The sequence below is a fragment of the Poecilia reticulata genome, chromosome 3 (assembly GCF_904066995.2).
Source record: "Poecilia reticulata chromosome 3, P_reticulata-male-v2, whole genome shotgun sequence".
NCBI classification, from domain to species: domain Eukaryota; kingdom Metazoa; phylum Chordata; class Actinopteri; order Cyprinodontiformes; family Poeciliidae; genus Poecilia; species Poecilia reticulata.
In genome coordinates this window covers 4370623-4389354 of record NC_088832.1, presented here as the reverse complement: position 1 = coordinate 4389354, position 18732 = coordinate 4370623, and the positions used below count along the sequence as shown (strand labels likewise).

At 41.4% G+C, this 18732-nt stretch overlaps 1 protein-coding gene across 4 annotated transcripts in view; it reads right to left on the bottom strand.

Annotated features, from left to right (window-relative positions):
• The window catches only part of tpcn2 (two pore segment channel 2), a 50215-nt gene that overhangs the window by 28000 nt on the left and 3483 nt on the right, over nucleotides 1-18732 (bottom strand). Inside the window, exons 2-12 of one of the 4 annotated variants that reach the window (XM_008405015.3) lie at nucleotides 12859-12914; nucleotides 12299-12375; nucleotides 10318-10495; nucleotides 10056-10172; nucleotides 7469-7575; nucleotides 2947-3019; nucleotides 2245-2344; nucleotides 2102-2167; nucleotides 1921-1985; nucleotides 913-1004; nucleotides 623-704 (exon numbers count right to left, since the gene is read on the bottom strand). In XM_008405015.3, coding sequence (XP_008403237.1) covers nucleotides 623-704; nucleotides 913-1004; nucleotides 1921-1985; nucleotides 2102-2167; nucleotides 2245-2344; nucleotides 2947-3019; nucleotides 7469-7575; nucleotides 10056-10172; nucleotides 10318-10495; nucleotides 12299-12375; nucleotides 12859-12914 — 1013 coding nt within the window. Of the gene's footprint in view, nucleotides 1-622; nucleotides 705-912; nucleotides 1005-1920; nucleotides 1986-2101; nucleotides 2168-2244; nucleotides 2345-2946; nucleotides 3020-7468; nucleotides 7576-10055; nucleotides 10199-10317; nucleotides 10496-12298; nucleotides 12376-12858; nucleotides 12915-18732 lie in introns of all 4 variants that reach the window. The other 3 variants (XM_081604954.1, XM_008405016.2, XM_008405017.3) reach the window with 3 other exon arrangements.

The window sequence follows — 18732 nt, the reverse complement described above, 5'->3', positions numbered from 1 at the left end:
CGTGTTGGATGTGCAGATGAGAGCATTAAGACATTCAACAGAAAAGACAGAGGACCTCATGAAGCAACATTCTCACCAACATTATTTTGGTATAATCAGGTCAGCATGAGGTTTCTTATGACATCAGAAACAAGGAAGAACAGGCTTAAAGCTTTCCTTTTTGATAAAACTTATAGTTACACTGACTTAGATTATCCTGAGCTATTTCTGTAGTTATGCTGCTGGAGGACAAACTGACCACTTTTTCTCACTTTCTTCTTCAAATCCCCAATTTACATTATTTGTTATTATTTCAATTTTTTTCCCTCAGTTGTTTTTCTACACCTGGTCTGGCATTCCGCTTGGTTGTAAATTCTTCCTGGAGGAGAACGTCAGCTGGCATGAAGCTGCCATCAATGAATTGTTCTCCCTCTCTTATTATTTTAGATGTTTCATGAACATCGAAAGTAATCCATCAGTGCCTCTGTTTCTTGGTTGTGTATATGCTCTGTCTTCTCAAAACCCCAATTGGTCATGGCAGATGGCTGCTTGTACTGAACGAGGCTCTGTTGCTGGCAGTATGGGAGAGTTTTCAGTGCATGTGTGTGTGTATAAAGATGAACAGACATAAGTTGGCTCTGACCACTGTGATGGCTGATTTGTAGAAGTGCTTCATGTTGACTCTGGACATCACCTGAAGCACAGCATCGACTCTCACAAGTTCTCTGAGAGACAAAGAAACATGAAGGGATGTTGGTGAGCAAAATTTGCTGACCAAAGCCTGGGGCCCATGAGAAGTCCTGTTTTTGAATTATTGGTTAGGTGTGACTTGAGTTTAGGAAGGGTTAGATCTTAGAATTCAATGAAAAAATGAATGTAAGTCAATTCAAAGTCCCTGTAAAGAAAGAAAAACATATTATGTGTGTGTCTTACTGTGCTTCTGTCTGTGCACTGTGACAGCTAAGGACATGGAAAGCAGCTCGGATCCCCAGCCGTCTCCTAATGATGGATGTCTGGACCGACATCTGGACAAAAATATGAACAGTAAGCCGGCATGTTGAGTTTGCAGTGCTAATGATAAGTGGGTGGAGTAGCTCATCTCAGACCTATTTATACTAAACTAAACACTAGAACCCGTCCCCCCACTCGTAGGTAGAAGGAGGCTATCCTCTCATTCACTAGGGTGAATCCCAACATACAGGCACCAAGATGCTATCCAGCATGGCCCACCTCCAGGCCTGGCTCCAAAGATTTTATGTTTTCTTCATCTATACTGAACAAAGTAACATTCATTATAACATTCTGTTTACGTGGAAGTTTTTCTATCATTTATCTCATCTCTTGTTCCTTTCTAATAGATGGCAGGACTGACTGACTGACCAGAAAGTTTATCATGCTGTCCAGTTGGTTTATTGTGGTATTTTTAATAACAGGTTGTGTATTTTCTACTATTTCATGATCCAACCTATTCTGTGCTGTTTTCCACTGTCAGACATATTTCCCTTTGTTTGGGAGGTGGATTTTCTTTTCTTTTAGAATGTGTTACAGCCTTCAATCAAACATGATGTAGAGTAACTCCTTAATACTTACAACACTTAGTTTTCCTGTTGCAACACATCATACTTGCACTGACATATCTTCAGTCCCCTATGGGAACAGTATTGGTACAACAACCACTATTTATGTAGTAAAAAGCTCATCTAAGAGCCAAAGGTAGGACCTTAGCACAGGCGGAGCAAACCCATTTATGAGGGAAGTCTCTGTGGTTGTGACTCTCTAAAGTCATGTGACCCACCCATCCTGGTGTTCTTCATTCATGTGCATCAACACGTCTCAGCATAGAAATCAATGGCATGATGCTAGGTGTAAACATTCCAGTATGGCGTCTGCTGGCTCTGAAAGCACAACTACTGATTCACAGATACATCAAGACAGTCTCACCAGTAAATATCCCCTGAACTGGTTATAGATGATGGCAGTCAGCAAGTTCATCAGACAGTATGTTCCTGTAGGAAGCAAAACGGATTCCTTCTGAAACTCAGCACTACGAGACAGTCATAATGTTCAGAAATCACTATCACTTGTAGCTGGTTGGTTGTTCATAGTGATCTTCACTGCTTACCAATGATACTGAAGGTGATAAAGAAAATGGCGTAGCATCTGTTGAGGGAATAGGCAGGGATCATGACTGTAATAGAGAACATGATTGGTCCGTGTGAAAGCAGTTAGAGTTACAAGACGTGACTGGATGTGATTTCACTGTACCATCAGGATTGTTAGCTGTGGTGAGCAGCACCAGCAGAGAGGTCAGGGAGGTGGTCAGGTTCTTGAAATGTAACTCCCACTCACCATTCTTCTTTTGATCCTGGAGCAGCGTAACACAGACAGAATAGCTGCACTGTTTCATCCACTGGTTGTTATGATTAAGATAAAACAGTTGACCTTTTTGAGAAGCTTTTAAACCAAGTAAGGTTAAACTGAACTGAAGAAAACGTTTATTTCTCAACTACCTAAAGTATAATTGACATTCAGTGTTTTATCCATACAAGGTCGCTCTGTGACATCCCTATTAGACCATTCTGATTATGTCTTAATACTTCAGGTAAAAGTACAAAGCAATTTTGATGAGTGTGGGTTGTATTTTCACTCTGTGACATGTCCAATCAGAGTACTCCTGTAACTACTGCAGTCACTTAGATAAATAACAACCAATTACAAACAGCAAATCAAAATACTGCACCAAGCTGCGGACATTATTAAACAAAATGTTCGGATTTAGGAAAATTTAGGCTGAATATTTATTACATCTTAACAGAAATGCAAAATAATTATGTTACTTATTTTAATTTAATTTTATTGTGTTTACCTTTTAAAGACTATATAATAAGCTGGTGTTTAAGTATTGTAAGTAATGTCAAAACACATAATTACACACAAACAGGTGTGACCTCAAAGACATTAACTTACTGCATTTTTAGCAAACAGCAGCATGCCGATCATAGTGAAGAGGCAGAGATGCAGAGAAAGCAGCAGGATCACACTGCAAAACAGCAACAGTTCCAGGTTTAACAGAAGGGTTGTAGGATTCAGTGCTAATCCTCTGACTTTTCACCAACAGAAACAATGCAACAACATGGCTCCAACAACACCGCATGTAATACTGAGACAAGACTTCATTTGAACTTGGCCTGTAACTCGTGCTAGATGCTGTACATACATCCAGTAATCCTGTGTGTGCGCTTGTACATACTGAGAACTGAAAAAGGTTTTTAGCCAACAAAGAGATAATTGTTGGATAGTGAGGACATTTTCTCGATCCTTACTTTTTTCAACTGTACTAAGCTCAACTAGTTAGGCTTAGAGGTATGGTGGGAATTAATGTTTTAGTTAAGGTTAGGAACACGGGACACTAGGGACACTGGGGACACGGTCAAATGCCTTCTCCAAGTCCACAAAACACATGCAGGCTGGTTGGGTGAACTCCCATGGACCCTCCAGGACCCTGCTGAGGGTGTAGAGCTGGTCCAGTGTTCCACGGCCAGGACGAAAAGCCTCTGAGAGGAGGGGTCCTCTCAGAGGCTTAAGAGTGTGACCCCCTGTAATTGGAGCACACCCTCCGGTCCCCCTTTTAAAACAGGGGGACCACCACCCCAGTCTGTCAATCCAGGGGAACTGCCCCCAATGTCCGTGTGATATTGCAGTCGCGTGAGCCAACACAACCCTACAACATCCAGAGCCTTGAGGAACTCCGGGCAGATCTCATCCACCCCCGGGGCCCTGCCACCGAGGATCTTTTTGACCACCTCGGCGACCCTGTCCCCAGAGATTGGAGAGCCCAAGTCAGAGTCCCTAGACTCAGCGTCCTCAACAGAAGGCATGTTGGTGGGATTGAGAAGGTCTTCGAAGTATTCCGCCCACCGGCCCACAACGTCCTGAGTTGAGGTCAGCAGCACACCGTCCCCACTATAAACAGTGTTGGTGGTGCACTGCTTCCCCCTCCTGAGATGCCGGATGGTGGACCAGAATCGCCTCGAAGCTGTATGGAAGTCTTTCTCCATGGCCTCTCCAAACTCCTCCCATGCCCGAGTTTTTGCCTCAGCGACCACCCGAGCCGCGTGCTGCTTCGCCCGCCGGTACCCATCAGCTGCTTCCGGAGTCCCACAGGCCAAAAACTCCTTCTTCAGCTTGACAGCATCCCTCACCGAAGGTGTCCACCAATGTGTTCGAGGGTTGCCGCCGCGACAGGCACCAACAACCTTGCGGCCGCAGCTCCGATAAGCCACCTCGGCAATGGAGGCACGGAACATGGTCCACTCAGACTCAATGTCCCCAACCTCCCCCGGAACATGTTCGAAGTTCTGCCGGAGATGGAAGTTAAAGCTTCATCTCCGCCAGACCTTCCCAGCAGACCCTCACTGCACGTTTGGGCCTGCCAGGTCTGACCGGCTTCCTCCCCCACCACCGGAGCCAACTCACCACCAGGTAGTGGTCAGTGGACAGCTCCGCACCTCTCTTCACCCGATTGTCCAAGACATACGGCCGCAGATCTGATGAAACGATGACAAAACCGATCATCGAACTGCGGCCTAGGGTGTCCTGGTGCCAAGTGCACATATGGACACCCTTATGCCTCAACATGGTGTTCGTTATGGACAATCAGTAACGAGCACTGAAGTCCAACAACAGAACACCACTCGAGTTTAGATTGGGGGGGCCGTTCCTCCCAACCACGCCTCTCCAGGTCTCACTGTCATTGCCCACGTGAGCGTTGAAGTCCCCCAGTAGAACAAGAGAGACCCAAGGAGGGGCACTCTCCAGTACCCCCTCTAAGGACTCCAAGAAGGGTGAGTAATCTGAACTGTTGTTCGGCCCGTAAGCACAGACAACAGTCAGAACCCGTCCCCCGACACGTAGGCGGAGGGAGGCTACCCTCTTGTTCACCGGGGTAAACCCCAACGTACAGGCACCAAGATGGGGCACAACAAGTATGCCCACTCCAGCCCGGCGCCTCTCACCATGGGCAACTCTAGAGTGGAAGTACGTCCAGCCCCTCTCAAGGAGACTGGTTCCAGAACCAGAGCCATGCGTCGAGGTGAGGCCGACTATTTCTAGCCAGAACCTCTCAGTCTCGCACACTAGCTCCAGTTCCTTCCCCACCAGAGAGGTGACGTTCCACGTCCCAAGAGTCAGCTTCTGCAGACGAGGATCGGACCGCCAGGGTCCCCCTCCCTTGGCTGCTGCCTGTAACACACTGCACTTGTCGGAGGGGCCCCTTTGGTGGTGAGCCCATTGGAAGGGGGACCCACGTCTCCTCTGCGGGCTGAGCCCGGCCAGGCTCCGTGGGTAAAAGCCCGGCCACAAGGCGCTCGCCATCGTGCCCCACCTCCAAGCCTGGCTCCAGAGTGGGGCCCGGGTGACCCGAGTCCGGGCGAGGGAACGCCAGATCCAAAGTTGCATCATAAGAGGTCTTTAGGCTGCACTTTGTCTGGTTCCTCACCTAGGACCTGTCTGCCTTGGGTGACCCTACCAGGGGCATAAAGCCCCAGACAGCATAGCTCCTAAGATCATTGGGACACTCAAACCCCTCCACCACAATAAGGTGGCAGTCCAAGGAGAGGCTGCCACCTCTCCTTGGGCTGGTGTGACTATTACTGTCACACCAGTAATAGTGACAGCAAAATCTAGTTAAGGTAGGAATATAGTTGACACACTGAACTTTGTCTCCACCCCAGCTCATTAATCTTTAGTGTTGACGAGGCGTCACTTTTCACTCAAAATGTATTTTTGGAAGGTGTTCTTGCAGAGCAGGTTCATCTGTATTGGTATTTATATGATCCCTTCATGAGGGCTGTCTTTTTGGAGAATACTAAACTAACGTACGCGTCAAGTATAAAAGCCTCACTGTTGCTTAACTCATTCAAAACGGGCCTCTAAGAGCATGACAGGTGCATGCCTCCTCTACACACAGTTCAACTATAAACCTAGATTTAAGTCTAAGTTAGTTGCGTTTATAGAGGTTTACGTTGATCGCAGAGAGACTAATCTGAGCACGAAGAATGATGTGTAGTGTGCATTTATCTCTCAAATGTTCACTCAATCCATGTTCCGGCTTTGTTTCTGCACTTCCTTTGTTGTCTCACAGTGTGGAAATTTCATTGTGACAGGCAATCAAAACGTGGAGTCACACAAATTAATATGTGTAAAAACAGAATTAAAAATAACATAATGCAGGGTAGATGGAACTTTTGAGTTATTGCTAGGCTTAAAAAGTATTGGTGACTTTTACTCATTCAATTCTGATATATTTTTGTGATTGTTAGAGTTACAGACCAAGTTCAAGCTCGATAAAAAGCATTATTTTAAATTTCTTCAACTAAGAAACTTTGTTAAAGCAAATTGCAGTAATCTTAACAAGCCTCCCTTACATTGCTTGAAAAATTAATGATCAGGAATAAGTCAAGAAAAGGCATTATTTCAGACTTTTGTAATGTACTGATCTCTAACACGAGAAAATTCAAGTAATAAGCTCATGACCTGGAATCAATTATCAGTGAACAAGATTGGGAAAGGGCCTGCACTAAAATCCACACAATGTCCATAGATAGCTGGACATTGGCTAATGCACCTATGTGTTATGCCTGTGCATTTACATAAATCTAACAGTGTAATTTTAGCAAATCAAAATTTGCTAAAATGATCTGAATGAGCTGATCATCTGCAAAAAAAATGTATAGGTTTGGCTTGGAATTTTTTTCCCCCTATGTTGGTTAATAACTTTTATTTTCTTTTTAATTTCTCTGAAAAATTAAAATGGGAAAGAATAATTACTGTCATGCAATAACTACAAAGGAAACTTGTTCAGACTGATGCAAGATTGTATTTTCAAAGTGGAAAATACAATCATTTGGTTAAAAGAATATATTTTGGTTACAAAAAAAAACATACAAATTGTGCATGTGTGTATTAAAAAACAACTGTCTATAACAAGTACATGGTAATGAACCACATCACCTGCCAAGATCTGTAAAACAGACAGATCTTTTTCATCCAATCAGAATATTCCTTGTGTAACTATTGCAAGCACCAAGCCGCAGACATTACTTAACAAAATGTTCAGACTAAGGAACATTTAGGCTGATTTAACTGAGGTGCAAAAAATTATTTTTACTTTAATTTTATTTGATTAAGTTTGCATTTTTTAAGACTCTATAGCTGGTGTTTAAGTATTGTCAATAACATTATTGTAATTATCAAGACACATTATGAAACGTCCTTATGTTTTTTAACACAAGTATTCTGGGGCAAACTCCTCACTCAATTCTTCACTAAAGACTAATCATCTCATGAGGGTGTGGCCACATTTTTGGGGGAGCAGTTACCAACTGGTAAAACTACAAAGCCTCTGAATTTTAAGCTTTACATCCGGTAACCGTGCTTACACCTGAGTCACCTACAAATGTTTATCTACAAAGTAACATGATTCACCTACCTAGCAATCTCAGGTAGGGTTCTCTTGATGCATTTCAGTGTCTTTTTCATCAGAGGGGAGTTCTGCAGAAGGAAGAATGGCCGGACAAGCCGTCGTACTCTCAGTTTCTGAATAATGAAGAAGGTGAAGAATGGTATTTTCAAAATAAAATCAAAGAAATTTACATTTTAAGCCAAGAAACCAGTAATCCAAACTGATAATGTTACGACCGGTGTCGTAAAGTTGATTATAAATGATTAGTATACAGGTGCCCGTCTCTGATTGGTTCTAAGAAGACGACAGAGATGTCCCATTGGCTGCTTTCCGGAGGTGACGGACATAAAAGCTGCTGACGCGGACTTCCTGTTCCTTACTCGACTCATCTCCACCGGCCAAACCCCTTTCCTTTGTTCATCTGTGTTAGAGTTCTGGAGTATAGGAGTGAGCTGCCGTTTATGTTTCCTCAGTTTTTTCATGTTTTTCTTAGTTAGGAAGGTAAGTTTTTGTCCTTTGGTTTATTTACTTTCGATTAGGTACGTTTCTGTTACTATTTAGATAGTTTCCATTTGTTTGTTGTTTTCGGCGGTAGCTCACTCTGTAGCCAAGTACTCCATTGGTAACATCTTTATCAAAAAAAAAAAATACATCATTTTAAAATAAATAATCATTGTCAACTGTTCAACTTTGTGTGTGTCGGTTGTTGAGATCAGAGGAGGACGGATCCTTCATGTTGCGACCTGACATAGCTGTGATTCACTTTGTCTGGTATTTTTGTACATATGTTTTGGCAGTGCTTTGATCATGTTAAGCAGCAACTTATATTAAAAAGTGTTTTATTTCCGTTTGAAAGCTGCCCGCTTCCATGGAAGGACAACAGAAAATCGCTCTTATAAACATGTAATTACTGAAATCACGATACCCTCACTTTGTATCCCTCTGAAAAATGAAGCCATTTAAATAAAGAAATCCCTCAATGGGTGATGCCTCGATAGAGAGCGTTCATTTTATAGCGTTAACACCGGTGCTGTAAGTGGTCTGGTATGAAACGGGTGTGATAGAACAACAGTACCACAGAACATTTAAATTTCAACAATCAGAATACCGAAATTGTTTCCGTTGTTTTAAAAGGTTTATGTCAGTCTGCCTTTTCCCCGTCAATACACTTCCCGACCGCCCTGCACCTTAGGGGCTTAAAAAAAAAACACGATGCGCACATTGCGCAAAACTCTGAAACAAGGAGAAGCGGGTCATAAAACAGAGCAACGAACTAGATGTGAATTATGGCATAAAAACAGAGAATCCGACGCTGAATAGTGAAAAAATCAACACATGATGTGAAACACATGATGATTAGGAGGCGCAGCAGGTAATGAGTGAATATTACCTGCTGCGTAATATTCACGACCAAATAAATCTAGCAACAGAAAAGAAACTAAATGGAAATGTATTAAGGACAAAATGTGAGAATAAACTAAGAAACTAAAGTAAATACAGAGGAATAAACTGGTATGGCAAGACCTTTTGAGCAATAATGAATACAGAGGACGGTATGGCAAGAATAAACAGATACTATTTCCAGATAAAAGGTATAATAATATTGTTGAAATGTCATGGGTTTGTTGAGACCACATCTAGTACTGAGAATAAATATATCTTACAGACCATAACAGTAAAGAACTGATCACTTATTTATGTTTTTAATTAGATTTGATATATTTATTTCTTCAATATTATTTTTCATGTCAGTGTTAATGTCATGAGGCCGATGACTCCATGACACTTTCAATTTGACTCATTAGGATTTGATTAAGAACCAGATTTGTTCTTTATAATTTCTGTTCATTAAAACTATTAATCTATAAATCAATAGACAGGTCTATATAAAGATTTATCCATGTTTCTGTCTCATATTTGTATGGCATTAAAAGGACCTGGAACTTTTGTTTTTCCACTGAAAGCTCTGGTTTGCACAATAAATGCCATGTGGGTGAAGTTTTATGGATGATGCTCTGATGTCCCATTCTCCTGAAGGCAGCACAGAGCTGCACCACCAGAAACTGACAAACACTGAAGAGGAGAAGAGTTATGATTAATGTAGTTACAGTTCTATCCATGTTTTAATGTTGCAGAGCTCAGTCGTTTTGCAAATAGTTCAAAGTTTAAACTGGCATGTTGTACATCTTTTATCTGGTCATTTTGTGGAATATTTAACAACTAGAAAATGGCACAAAATAGGAACATTTTATCCACTCTGATTGGCTGCTGTTAGGCCTACCAATTTGAACTTGAATGTTTATTGCATTTTTCTTAGACACCTGTCTTTTTTGTTCTCTGGGAAATTATTTTTGATGATAAATACAGAAACAAGCATAAAAATAAAAACATCTACAATAGTGATAGTAATATTATTAATACAATAATGATCAGTGCAAAATAGCCTACAAATTCCTTGGTGGGGGCGGTGAGGGACCTGGATAAAGGCTAGAGGGGCGTTGGCCCAAAAAAGGTTGAGAAACACTGTTGCACTGTACATCATAGAAAACCCATTCTTCATTCAGACATAAATATACTACTGTTCAGAGTTCAGAGAGTAAAGTGCGAGTCTTACCTCGTCACACTCCATGCTGACAGAGAGCACCCAGTCAAGGACAGAAACACAAATGACTACAGTGTAGCTGATTAGCCATTTGCTCTTTCTGAATTCCTCCCAGCCAATCAAGTAGCTCTGACAAGATGACAGGCAACATGAAACTTTGAACAAACAATTCAAAGAAAAGAATCAGGCAACAATGGCAAAGTGCATGTCAGAAACTTTGGGTCAAATCAACTTTGGGTCAAATCAAAAAAATGTTTTGAGATCTTCTCTTTACTTTGACAGCAAGATCCAGGCAGAAGATGATGAGACAGAGCATCTCGACGCTCTCTGGAGCACCACATGGAGGTTCCCATCGGCTGGATTGGTGGCGGGGATCTGAAGAGATGGACAGGGAGGAAGGACGTTCTACAAATGCCAGTAACAGCACAACTGCAATGATGGTGCCCAAGATCCTAGGAAAGGGACAAATGAGGAAATGTTGGTTGATGTAGCATTGGGCCATTGTTCCATTTATATGTCAGATATTAAATTGTTCATACAGATGAAAAATGATACGATGATGACATCGTACCCCCACCAATTCGCCTACAGAACCAACAGATCCAAAGAGGATGCTGTGACCACAGCCCTCCATGCTGCTCTGTCACATCTGGAGCGGCAGGGGAACTATGTGCGGATGCTCTTTGTGGACTACAGCTCTGCTTTCAATACCATCCTCCCTCACAGACTGGTGTACAAACTGGGGGATCTGGGCCTCCCTCACCCAACCCGCAGAGCAGAGAGTCAGGGTGGGACAACATACATCCACTGCCCTTAGCCTTAGTACTGGCTGTCCCCAGGGCTGTGTGTTGAGCCCCCTGCTCTATTGTCTGTACACATATGACTGCACCTCTGCCCACCACAGCAACACCATCATCAAGTTTGCTGATGATACCACAGTGGTGGGGCTCATCTCAGGCGGTGATGAGTCAGCCTATAGAGATGAGGTGGAGCGGCTGTCAGTGTGGTGCAGGGAGAACAATCTGCTCCTCAACAGCACAAAGACAAAAGAACTCATAATAGATTACAGGAGGAAAAGAACGGACATCAAACCACTACACATTGGGGGAAAATGTGTGGAAAGGGTAGCTGACTTTCGTTTTCTGGGGGTCCACATTGAGCAGGGCCTCACATGGAACGTGAACACCTTCGAGCTGATAAAAAAGGTCCAGCAAAGACTATACTTCCTGAGGGTTCTCAGGAAGAATAACATCAAGGAGAAACTGCTGGTGTCCTTTTACAGGTGCTCCATAGAGAGCATACTGACTTATTGTATCTGCGTATGGTATAACAACAGCACTGCGGCTCAAAGGAAAGCTCTACAAAGGGTTGTGAATACAGCCCAAAAAATCATTGGCTGTTCTCTCCCCTCACTGGAGGACTTGCACAGTGACCGCTGTCTAAAAAAGGCACAACTCATCACAAAGGACACTTCTCACCCCGGATATTCTCTGTTTACACTGATGCCTTCAGGCAGACGATACAGAGCAATCAGAACAAGAACCAACCGATTCAGAGACAGTTTTTATCCTACAGCAATAACAAAACTAAATGCAATCAAATAACCATTAATCATTATGAAGGATGTGTGTGAGAATGTGGTTATTCTTATTTATTAGTTTTATTTTATCACCTACTTGTTATGTATTTCTTACAGTATATGTAAAGTGTGACAAGTTTTTTTTTCTTTTTTTTAGCATATGCACTGACTTACGGCACTTTTTAAATTTTGTTGTTCTTGTGACAATGACAATAAAGATCTATCTATCTATCTATCTTATCTATCTATCTATTTTGGTTATTTGGAATATGTGAGGTATGGTTAGTGTGTTTCTCAGCTGTCTGAATGATGTCATCGATTCTGGTGGAGGACATTGGTGAGCTGGATGAGGAGCAGAACCATGCTCCTCATTCAGACACAGTTTCCAGCCGAAAGTTGTGACGGAGATGCTTGGAGATGCTCACAGAGCAGGGAAGATGATGAGACTTTCAGAGGATGAGGTGATGCCGACACTCACAAAAAGTTGAGTTATGCTTCGTTACTTCCAGCTCCAGCGAAGCGTGCACAATCTCTTCATTTTCATTTATGGTGGTGTGAAACAGTGTTTGCCCCCTTACTGAGTTCCTTTTTCTTGCATGTTTGTCACACTTTCAGTGTTCCAGAACATTAAACCAATTTAAGTATTAGTCAAAGCTAGTGAAAAGTGCAAACTCACCACTGGTATATTCTTGAGTAGTACCATCGATAGAGACGAAGAGACCCGGCATCCACCCGGTGGTTAATGGAGCGGTACTGAAAACAGGCAAACTTTATCAATACAGCAGTGAACCATTTTCAACTAAAAACTCCAACAAAGAAAAAAGCTGTTAAAATCAATCGGAGAAAGAAAAATGATGTCTGATACACAAACATCAAGCTTTGCTCTACAACAGTGTAGATCAAAATCAATCTACTTTTAGCACTGGGCATTAATGTGTTTAGCTTTACAAAAAAGCTCTTTATATACGGAATGTGTCTTAAGCAGATGTTTGGGTGCATGCATCCTCCTCCATTGCTGATGATAGACTGGAAGGTGGATAAAGTGTGCTGTATGCCATATACAACATTAGAAAAGAAAAATTGTTTTTTCAATCCAAAAATGTTTCACTTTGTGTAAACCTGACATGCAAACCCTTATAAATATCATACACCTAGGTGGACTGGAGAGCAGAACAACATTAGTCTTTTTAACCTTTTCAAATTATAAAGAAATTAATCATCTTTGAGTATACTCACATGAATGGCATCTTCAATAAAAACAACTGCCTGCTGGATGTACAGGTCCTCATCATCTGAGACAAACAAAAACAGCAGAACCATCAGAATTCAGTCTGAGAAGCAGAAAACTTGCAGACAGCTAACACTGGTCAGGAGCTACTGTCGGTCAATGTAGCATCTTGAATTCAAGAATTAGCTTTTTGGGACAAGCTGGGAACATCAAAATAGATAAAACAGTAAGAAAAAGGGATCTGAAGATGGAGATGAACAGAGGGTCATACTTTAGTCCTCACGTGGGACTGTGTATACTGTTTTTACCCTTTCTGTTCTCCTTCTGGCTCAGAGCGACTCTGTTTAGCAGTGATTCTTCAAGATGAAGCCACTAATTCCACTAACTTTTCACTTTTTATTTAAACATAAAAAGTTCTGATGAACAAATGATTCTTTATTTTTATGAGAGTGCTCTGCCTTCCCACACCCCAGTCTGTCACAGCTCTGGACGTTAGAGCTTTACTCCTTCCGAAGTGAGGATACAATCCAACTGTAGGATCCAGATGAGCATTTTCCTATCAACTGGATTAGACTGAAGCACAAAGTTTAGAACCATAGTAAATTTAAAAAATGGAACATTCACCAACATATTTGATGCGTATTAATAATTTTGATAATGACACTTGTCACAATGTAGTGCGACAGGCAAATGTAGACACTTGTCACACTGGTTTATCAATTATCTGCAATGTGTCTTTTATGACTTTTTAGTTTTGTGCTGTTACGATGTAAAGCACTTTGAAGTACCGTGTTGCTGACATATGCTATACAAATAACCTCGATTGACTGACTAATGGATTGTGAAGTAGCTCAATTTTGTCAACTTGATGAGCTATCTTCCAACTAAATGCAAGTTGAATGATAATGGGATAATGAATGGAGAATTAATAAAGTGAACAATTTTATTGGAAGAGAATAATCTTTCTCTAGAGAAAATTTTGTATTTTTATTAGTTATATCTATTGACCTCTGAATGAAACTGTGAGTGAAATCTACAAAATCAAAAAAGGCTCAACACAAAACAGAATTTTCCATCATTTGTGAGAATCTTGAATTCATCATGTTCTTCAGAGATAAACCTCCAGTTAAAATCTGAGACTGTTATGTTGTTGAATATCTTTGTTATTCCTCCCATTACAACTGCTGCCGTTTCTCCATTCTAACAAGAATGAAGTTGTTCCTTTGGAACAACTGCCAACTGGATTAGTTGGCAACGGCTCTAGTCTCAGTGCACTGAACATGTTTCCTCTGGAAAAAAAGCTAATGACTTTAATGAGGAAACCATTGATCACTTCCCTGCTTTCAAACAGCAACAGGCAAAATTTCAGAATAATCGGACTTAAATGTATTGCTAATTGCCCAAGTGTTGTAAGATTTTTGTTCTTGTGTTTGAAATAAACAATGAATCTGAAGATCACTTCTATGAAATATGTTCAAAGTGCACCATGTTTTACTTTTAAGAAAATTAGTCATACAAATTTCTGTTTTTCTTAGATAAACTCATTCTCTTTATAATTTCAGAAAATTTTTTTAATTTTCCACTATTATTGCAGATCATAAAGGAACCATTATTGACTAAAAGCAAAACCATTTTTGTTTAGAGGACAGATGTCACTGTTGATCAGTTTAATTGTATTTTCTCACTCAGTGGTAGCATCTTTCTCACGCTGTTGTTCTGCACCTAGAAGATTCTGGGTTTGAATATTGACCAGGGGTCTTTCTGCATGGAGTTACCATGTCCTCCATGTGCATGTGTGGCTTCTCTCTGGATACTCCTCCCCAAGTACAAAAACATTGCTGTTAGTTATTGGTTGGTTGGTTTCTCTAAGGCACCGTTCACAATGCAGCCTGAAGTGACCCAATTCCGATTTTTTGGCAATTCTGAATTTTTTGCCAGGGCCGTTCACACTGCCAGTAAATGCGACCTCTATGTGTTCTGCAGTGTGAACGGAAAAATGACCTGAAAGTGTCCCGCATGCGCAGTAGAGGGCGCAATAGCGTCAACGTTCTCAGTGTTCTGCCAACTGCCGTAAAAAGAAGAAGTGCCGCAGTGTTTACGGAAGTAAAGATGGAGGCTAACGGTGGACTTAGCTTACATATTTGTAGTTGTTGTCCAGCCGGAGCAGCATATTAACAACTTAATCCTCATTATAGTCCGTCATGGTTGTTGTTTTTCTTCCCGCTTGCGCGTATCAGGATACAGAATAGTGAGATTTGTTGAGAATCAGTGATGTTCAGTTCGGATGAATGCGGCCTGGACGTTAGGTCACATTTGAATCGGATACGTATCGGATATGGGTCACATTCGAAAAAGAATCCGACCTGTGCTGTTCAGACTCCCATGAAAAGATCTAATACAGGTCGCATTACGTCAAAAAAATTGGAATTGGGTCACTTCAGGCTGCAGTGTGAACGCACCCTAAATTGTCCTTAAGCAAGAGTGTGTGCCTGTGCATTAAGCTACATATTAATGTACAGGCACACACATAAGGTGACTCATAGAAGGTCACCTTAGACCTCCTGTAAGTCTATGGTGATCATAACTGTCTCAACTATTATGATCTGAGAATCACAGCATGTCTTAAGCATTTTTCCTGCTTCAGTTTAATTGGACTTTAAAGCCAACATGCTTTGGTCCGCCTAATACCCCTTTGGGGTTAATAAAGTAGTTTTAACCTGTACTCTGTTGTATTCAGGTGGAGTTTATTAGAGTTAAGAAGCCTTAGAGCAGAAACTGCTGTTTGACACAGAAACAACAATTAGCACATTCAGTCAAACATTTGTTGGGTGACTTCAATTGTTCCAGCTACATGAGTCAAAAATGTAGCAACATGTGGTTTGCTGACTCAATGCGTCACAGCAGGGTGTGTCAGGTTGGCCATGGGTGCCTCTGAAGGAGCAGCCGGTACCTGGGACAGACATATGCAAAAGAACTTCTCACTATGCAGAAGTGATCAAGTCACACAACACTCCCGCCACACCATGAGCTTCAGTGACAACCGCTGACAATACAGCAACATTTTGTAATGGCAGCAATTTTATGAAATGCTGTGCAGACTAGCTTTTGTTTCTTCATCTCATAATATTTAAACTTCTTAATTGAACCTTTACAAAGTTTACAAATCACCTTTCTATATTTGTAAAGTTCCAGTAAAGTATAGCTTTTAAGTCTTAAGAGCAAAATACTGATAACAAAAAACATTCATGCTGCTTTAATTTAGTCATAAGAAGATTTGTGGGTGGGATGCACCAGTATGGTAGCTCAGTGTGGAGGGGCTTCTCCCTGTGCCTGTTTGGCTTCTGTCATTTCCTCACCAGTCCTGAAACATGCATGATAGGTCAGGTTAAATTAAGTGGAGATCCCTGCCAGTGCAGGTGGCTGATGCAGATGACTGTTAAAATGGGCTTAGACTGAGTCAGTCATTGATGTCAGGCCGTTCAAAGAAACAGTAAGCAAAAAACAAACTTATAAAAATCGCAATGTTAAATACAGCTCACACTATCCGCCTTCTATACACCTTATTTCATATACATTGCATAGTGAGGTAAAACCTAACCATCCAGCTACGAACCGGATACCAAAAAAGTTGGGACACTAAACAAATTGTGAATAAAAACTGAATACAATGATGTGGAGATGGCAAATGTCAATATTTTATTCGTAATAGAACACAGATGCAGATCAAAAGTTTAATCTGAGTAAATGTAACAATTTAAAGGAAAAATATGTTGATTCAAAATTTCACAGTGTCTACAAATCCCAAAAAAGTTGGGACAAGTAGCAATAAGTGGCTGGAAAAAGAATCTGGAACAATCACTGTGCGTAAGGGTCAAGGCTGTAAAACTCTACTGGATGCTCGTGATCTCCGGGCCCTTAAACATCACTGCACCTCAAACAGGAATGTCACTGTCAAAGAAATAACAGCCTGGGCTCAGGAATACTTTCAAAAAGCATTGTCAGTGAACACAATCCACAGGGCCATCCGCCACTGCCAGCTGAAACTCTACAGTGCAAAGAGGAAGCCATATCTAAGCAAGCTCCACAAGTTCAGCCGTTTGCACTGGGCCAGGAGTGATTTAAAATGGAGTGAGGCAAAATGGAAGACTGTTCTGTGGTCAGATGAGTCACGATTTGAAGTTCTTTATGGAACACTGGGACACCATGTCATCCGGACCAGAGAGGACAAGGATAACCCAAGTTGTTATCAACGCTCGGTTCAGAAGCTGCATCACTGATGGTCTGGGGTTGCATGAGTGCTTGTGGCCTGGGCAGCTTGCATGTCTGGACAGGCACCATTAATGCAGAGAACTATGTTCAGGTTCTAGAACAACATATGCTCAGTGGCGGAGCCAGACTTTTAAAATTGGGGGGGCCAGGACTACCTCTGGGGGGGCAAAATTTTAAATGTGTGTATATATATATATACATGTATAATTTTTTTAACATAACCAAACTGAATATTTGGTCATTTTTTTAAGTCCCTCTGTCATTTGACAAGTTATAATTAACACCTTTGACTGGTGCACATGGAGTCATGACAGACTTTACGCAAAGAGTTAATCACAGAGGCAACTAAAATCAATCAATAAAATAATCCTTTCTGAATATCATCTCATGGACACTGAAATAAATGTGTCTTTCTCACCGGGAGCTGACAGCGTGTTGAAGAGTTATGTACCGGACACCTTGGTTAGGAAGCTCATTGCAAACCTTTAGTTGAAACGGCGCCTTTAACTCCAGTCTCCAGTACAGAACAGAGAAAACTAAAGAGAATGCAATGTAGAGCTATCCATTTGCAGTCTAAACAGAGGAGCCGGCAGTTTACTTTGAGGAAATACATTAAGGTGCAGAAGTTAATTAGATCCATGCGCAGTGCACTGCACAACCAATGCGGACGCGGCTCCGCTGCTGCGAAGAATTAGACGTAACTCGTCCCACAGTTTTAACAAATGGAGGTGAAGACGTGACCCTCCGCACCCAGAAGGAGAACGATGCTCAGAAGTAGCGCGGCAGACGTAACATCTGTCCATTTTGGAGAAGCGAAACCATGCAAAAATAAATAAATAAAATAAATAAATCCTGGCAAAAACGCACGCCCGAACTGCGAACAGGGTTAAAAAAAAAAAGAAAAAAGAAAAAAAAAAAAAAGGAAAAATCTTACAGAGTTCAATTGTTCGGTTTGGTTCAGACAGATCCAACTGTCGATAAACCAGCACAGGTTTCTCTGCAGGAAGAATTTGAGAAGCTGAACGTTCAGACCCCAGCGGGTGAAGTGATGTAATTTAAGTGGAGTCGCTTAATTTCATTTGTTATAAGTTATTGGAGCCACAGTCAGTTTGTGTCACTACGGAGAAAAAGTTAAATGCATTTATCTGCTTTATGTGTGATGGGATCTGGATTCAATTAGGTGAATATTATCTAAACTGCATAAAAATGCAGCTAAATAGTCTATGTTAGTATGTTTTGGCAGGTAATTTAACAGGTAAAAGTAGTTCTGGTCGGACCAGAATTATTTGCCTGATGGTGGTTCGGGCTTCTCATGAGTTTACATTTAATAAGTTTGCAGCACACAGAGAAAAACTAAAGAGAATGTGTGATCAAGTTGTGTTGATCTACTTATTGTAGTTTAAATAGAGGAGTAGCAGCTGACTGTTGAGGGAGGAAAGAAATTAAAGTGCAGATTCGTTAGACGGAAACAAGCGCAGTGCGCTGGACAATAAATGTGCATAAATGCTCCACCGTTACGCTCCAATTAATCACACATGAGATGACAAACGCCAAATATACAATATATAGTTACACTGTTTAGTTAATGGTGTTTTAAAAACAAAACCAGTAAA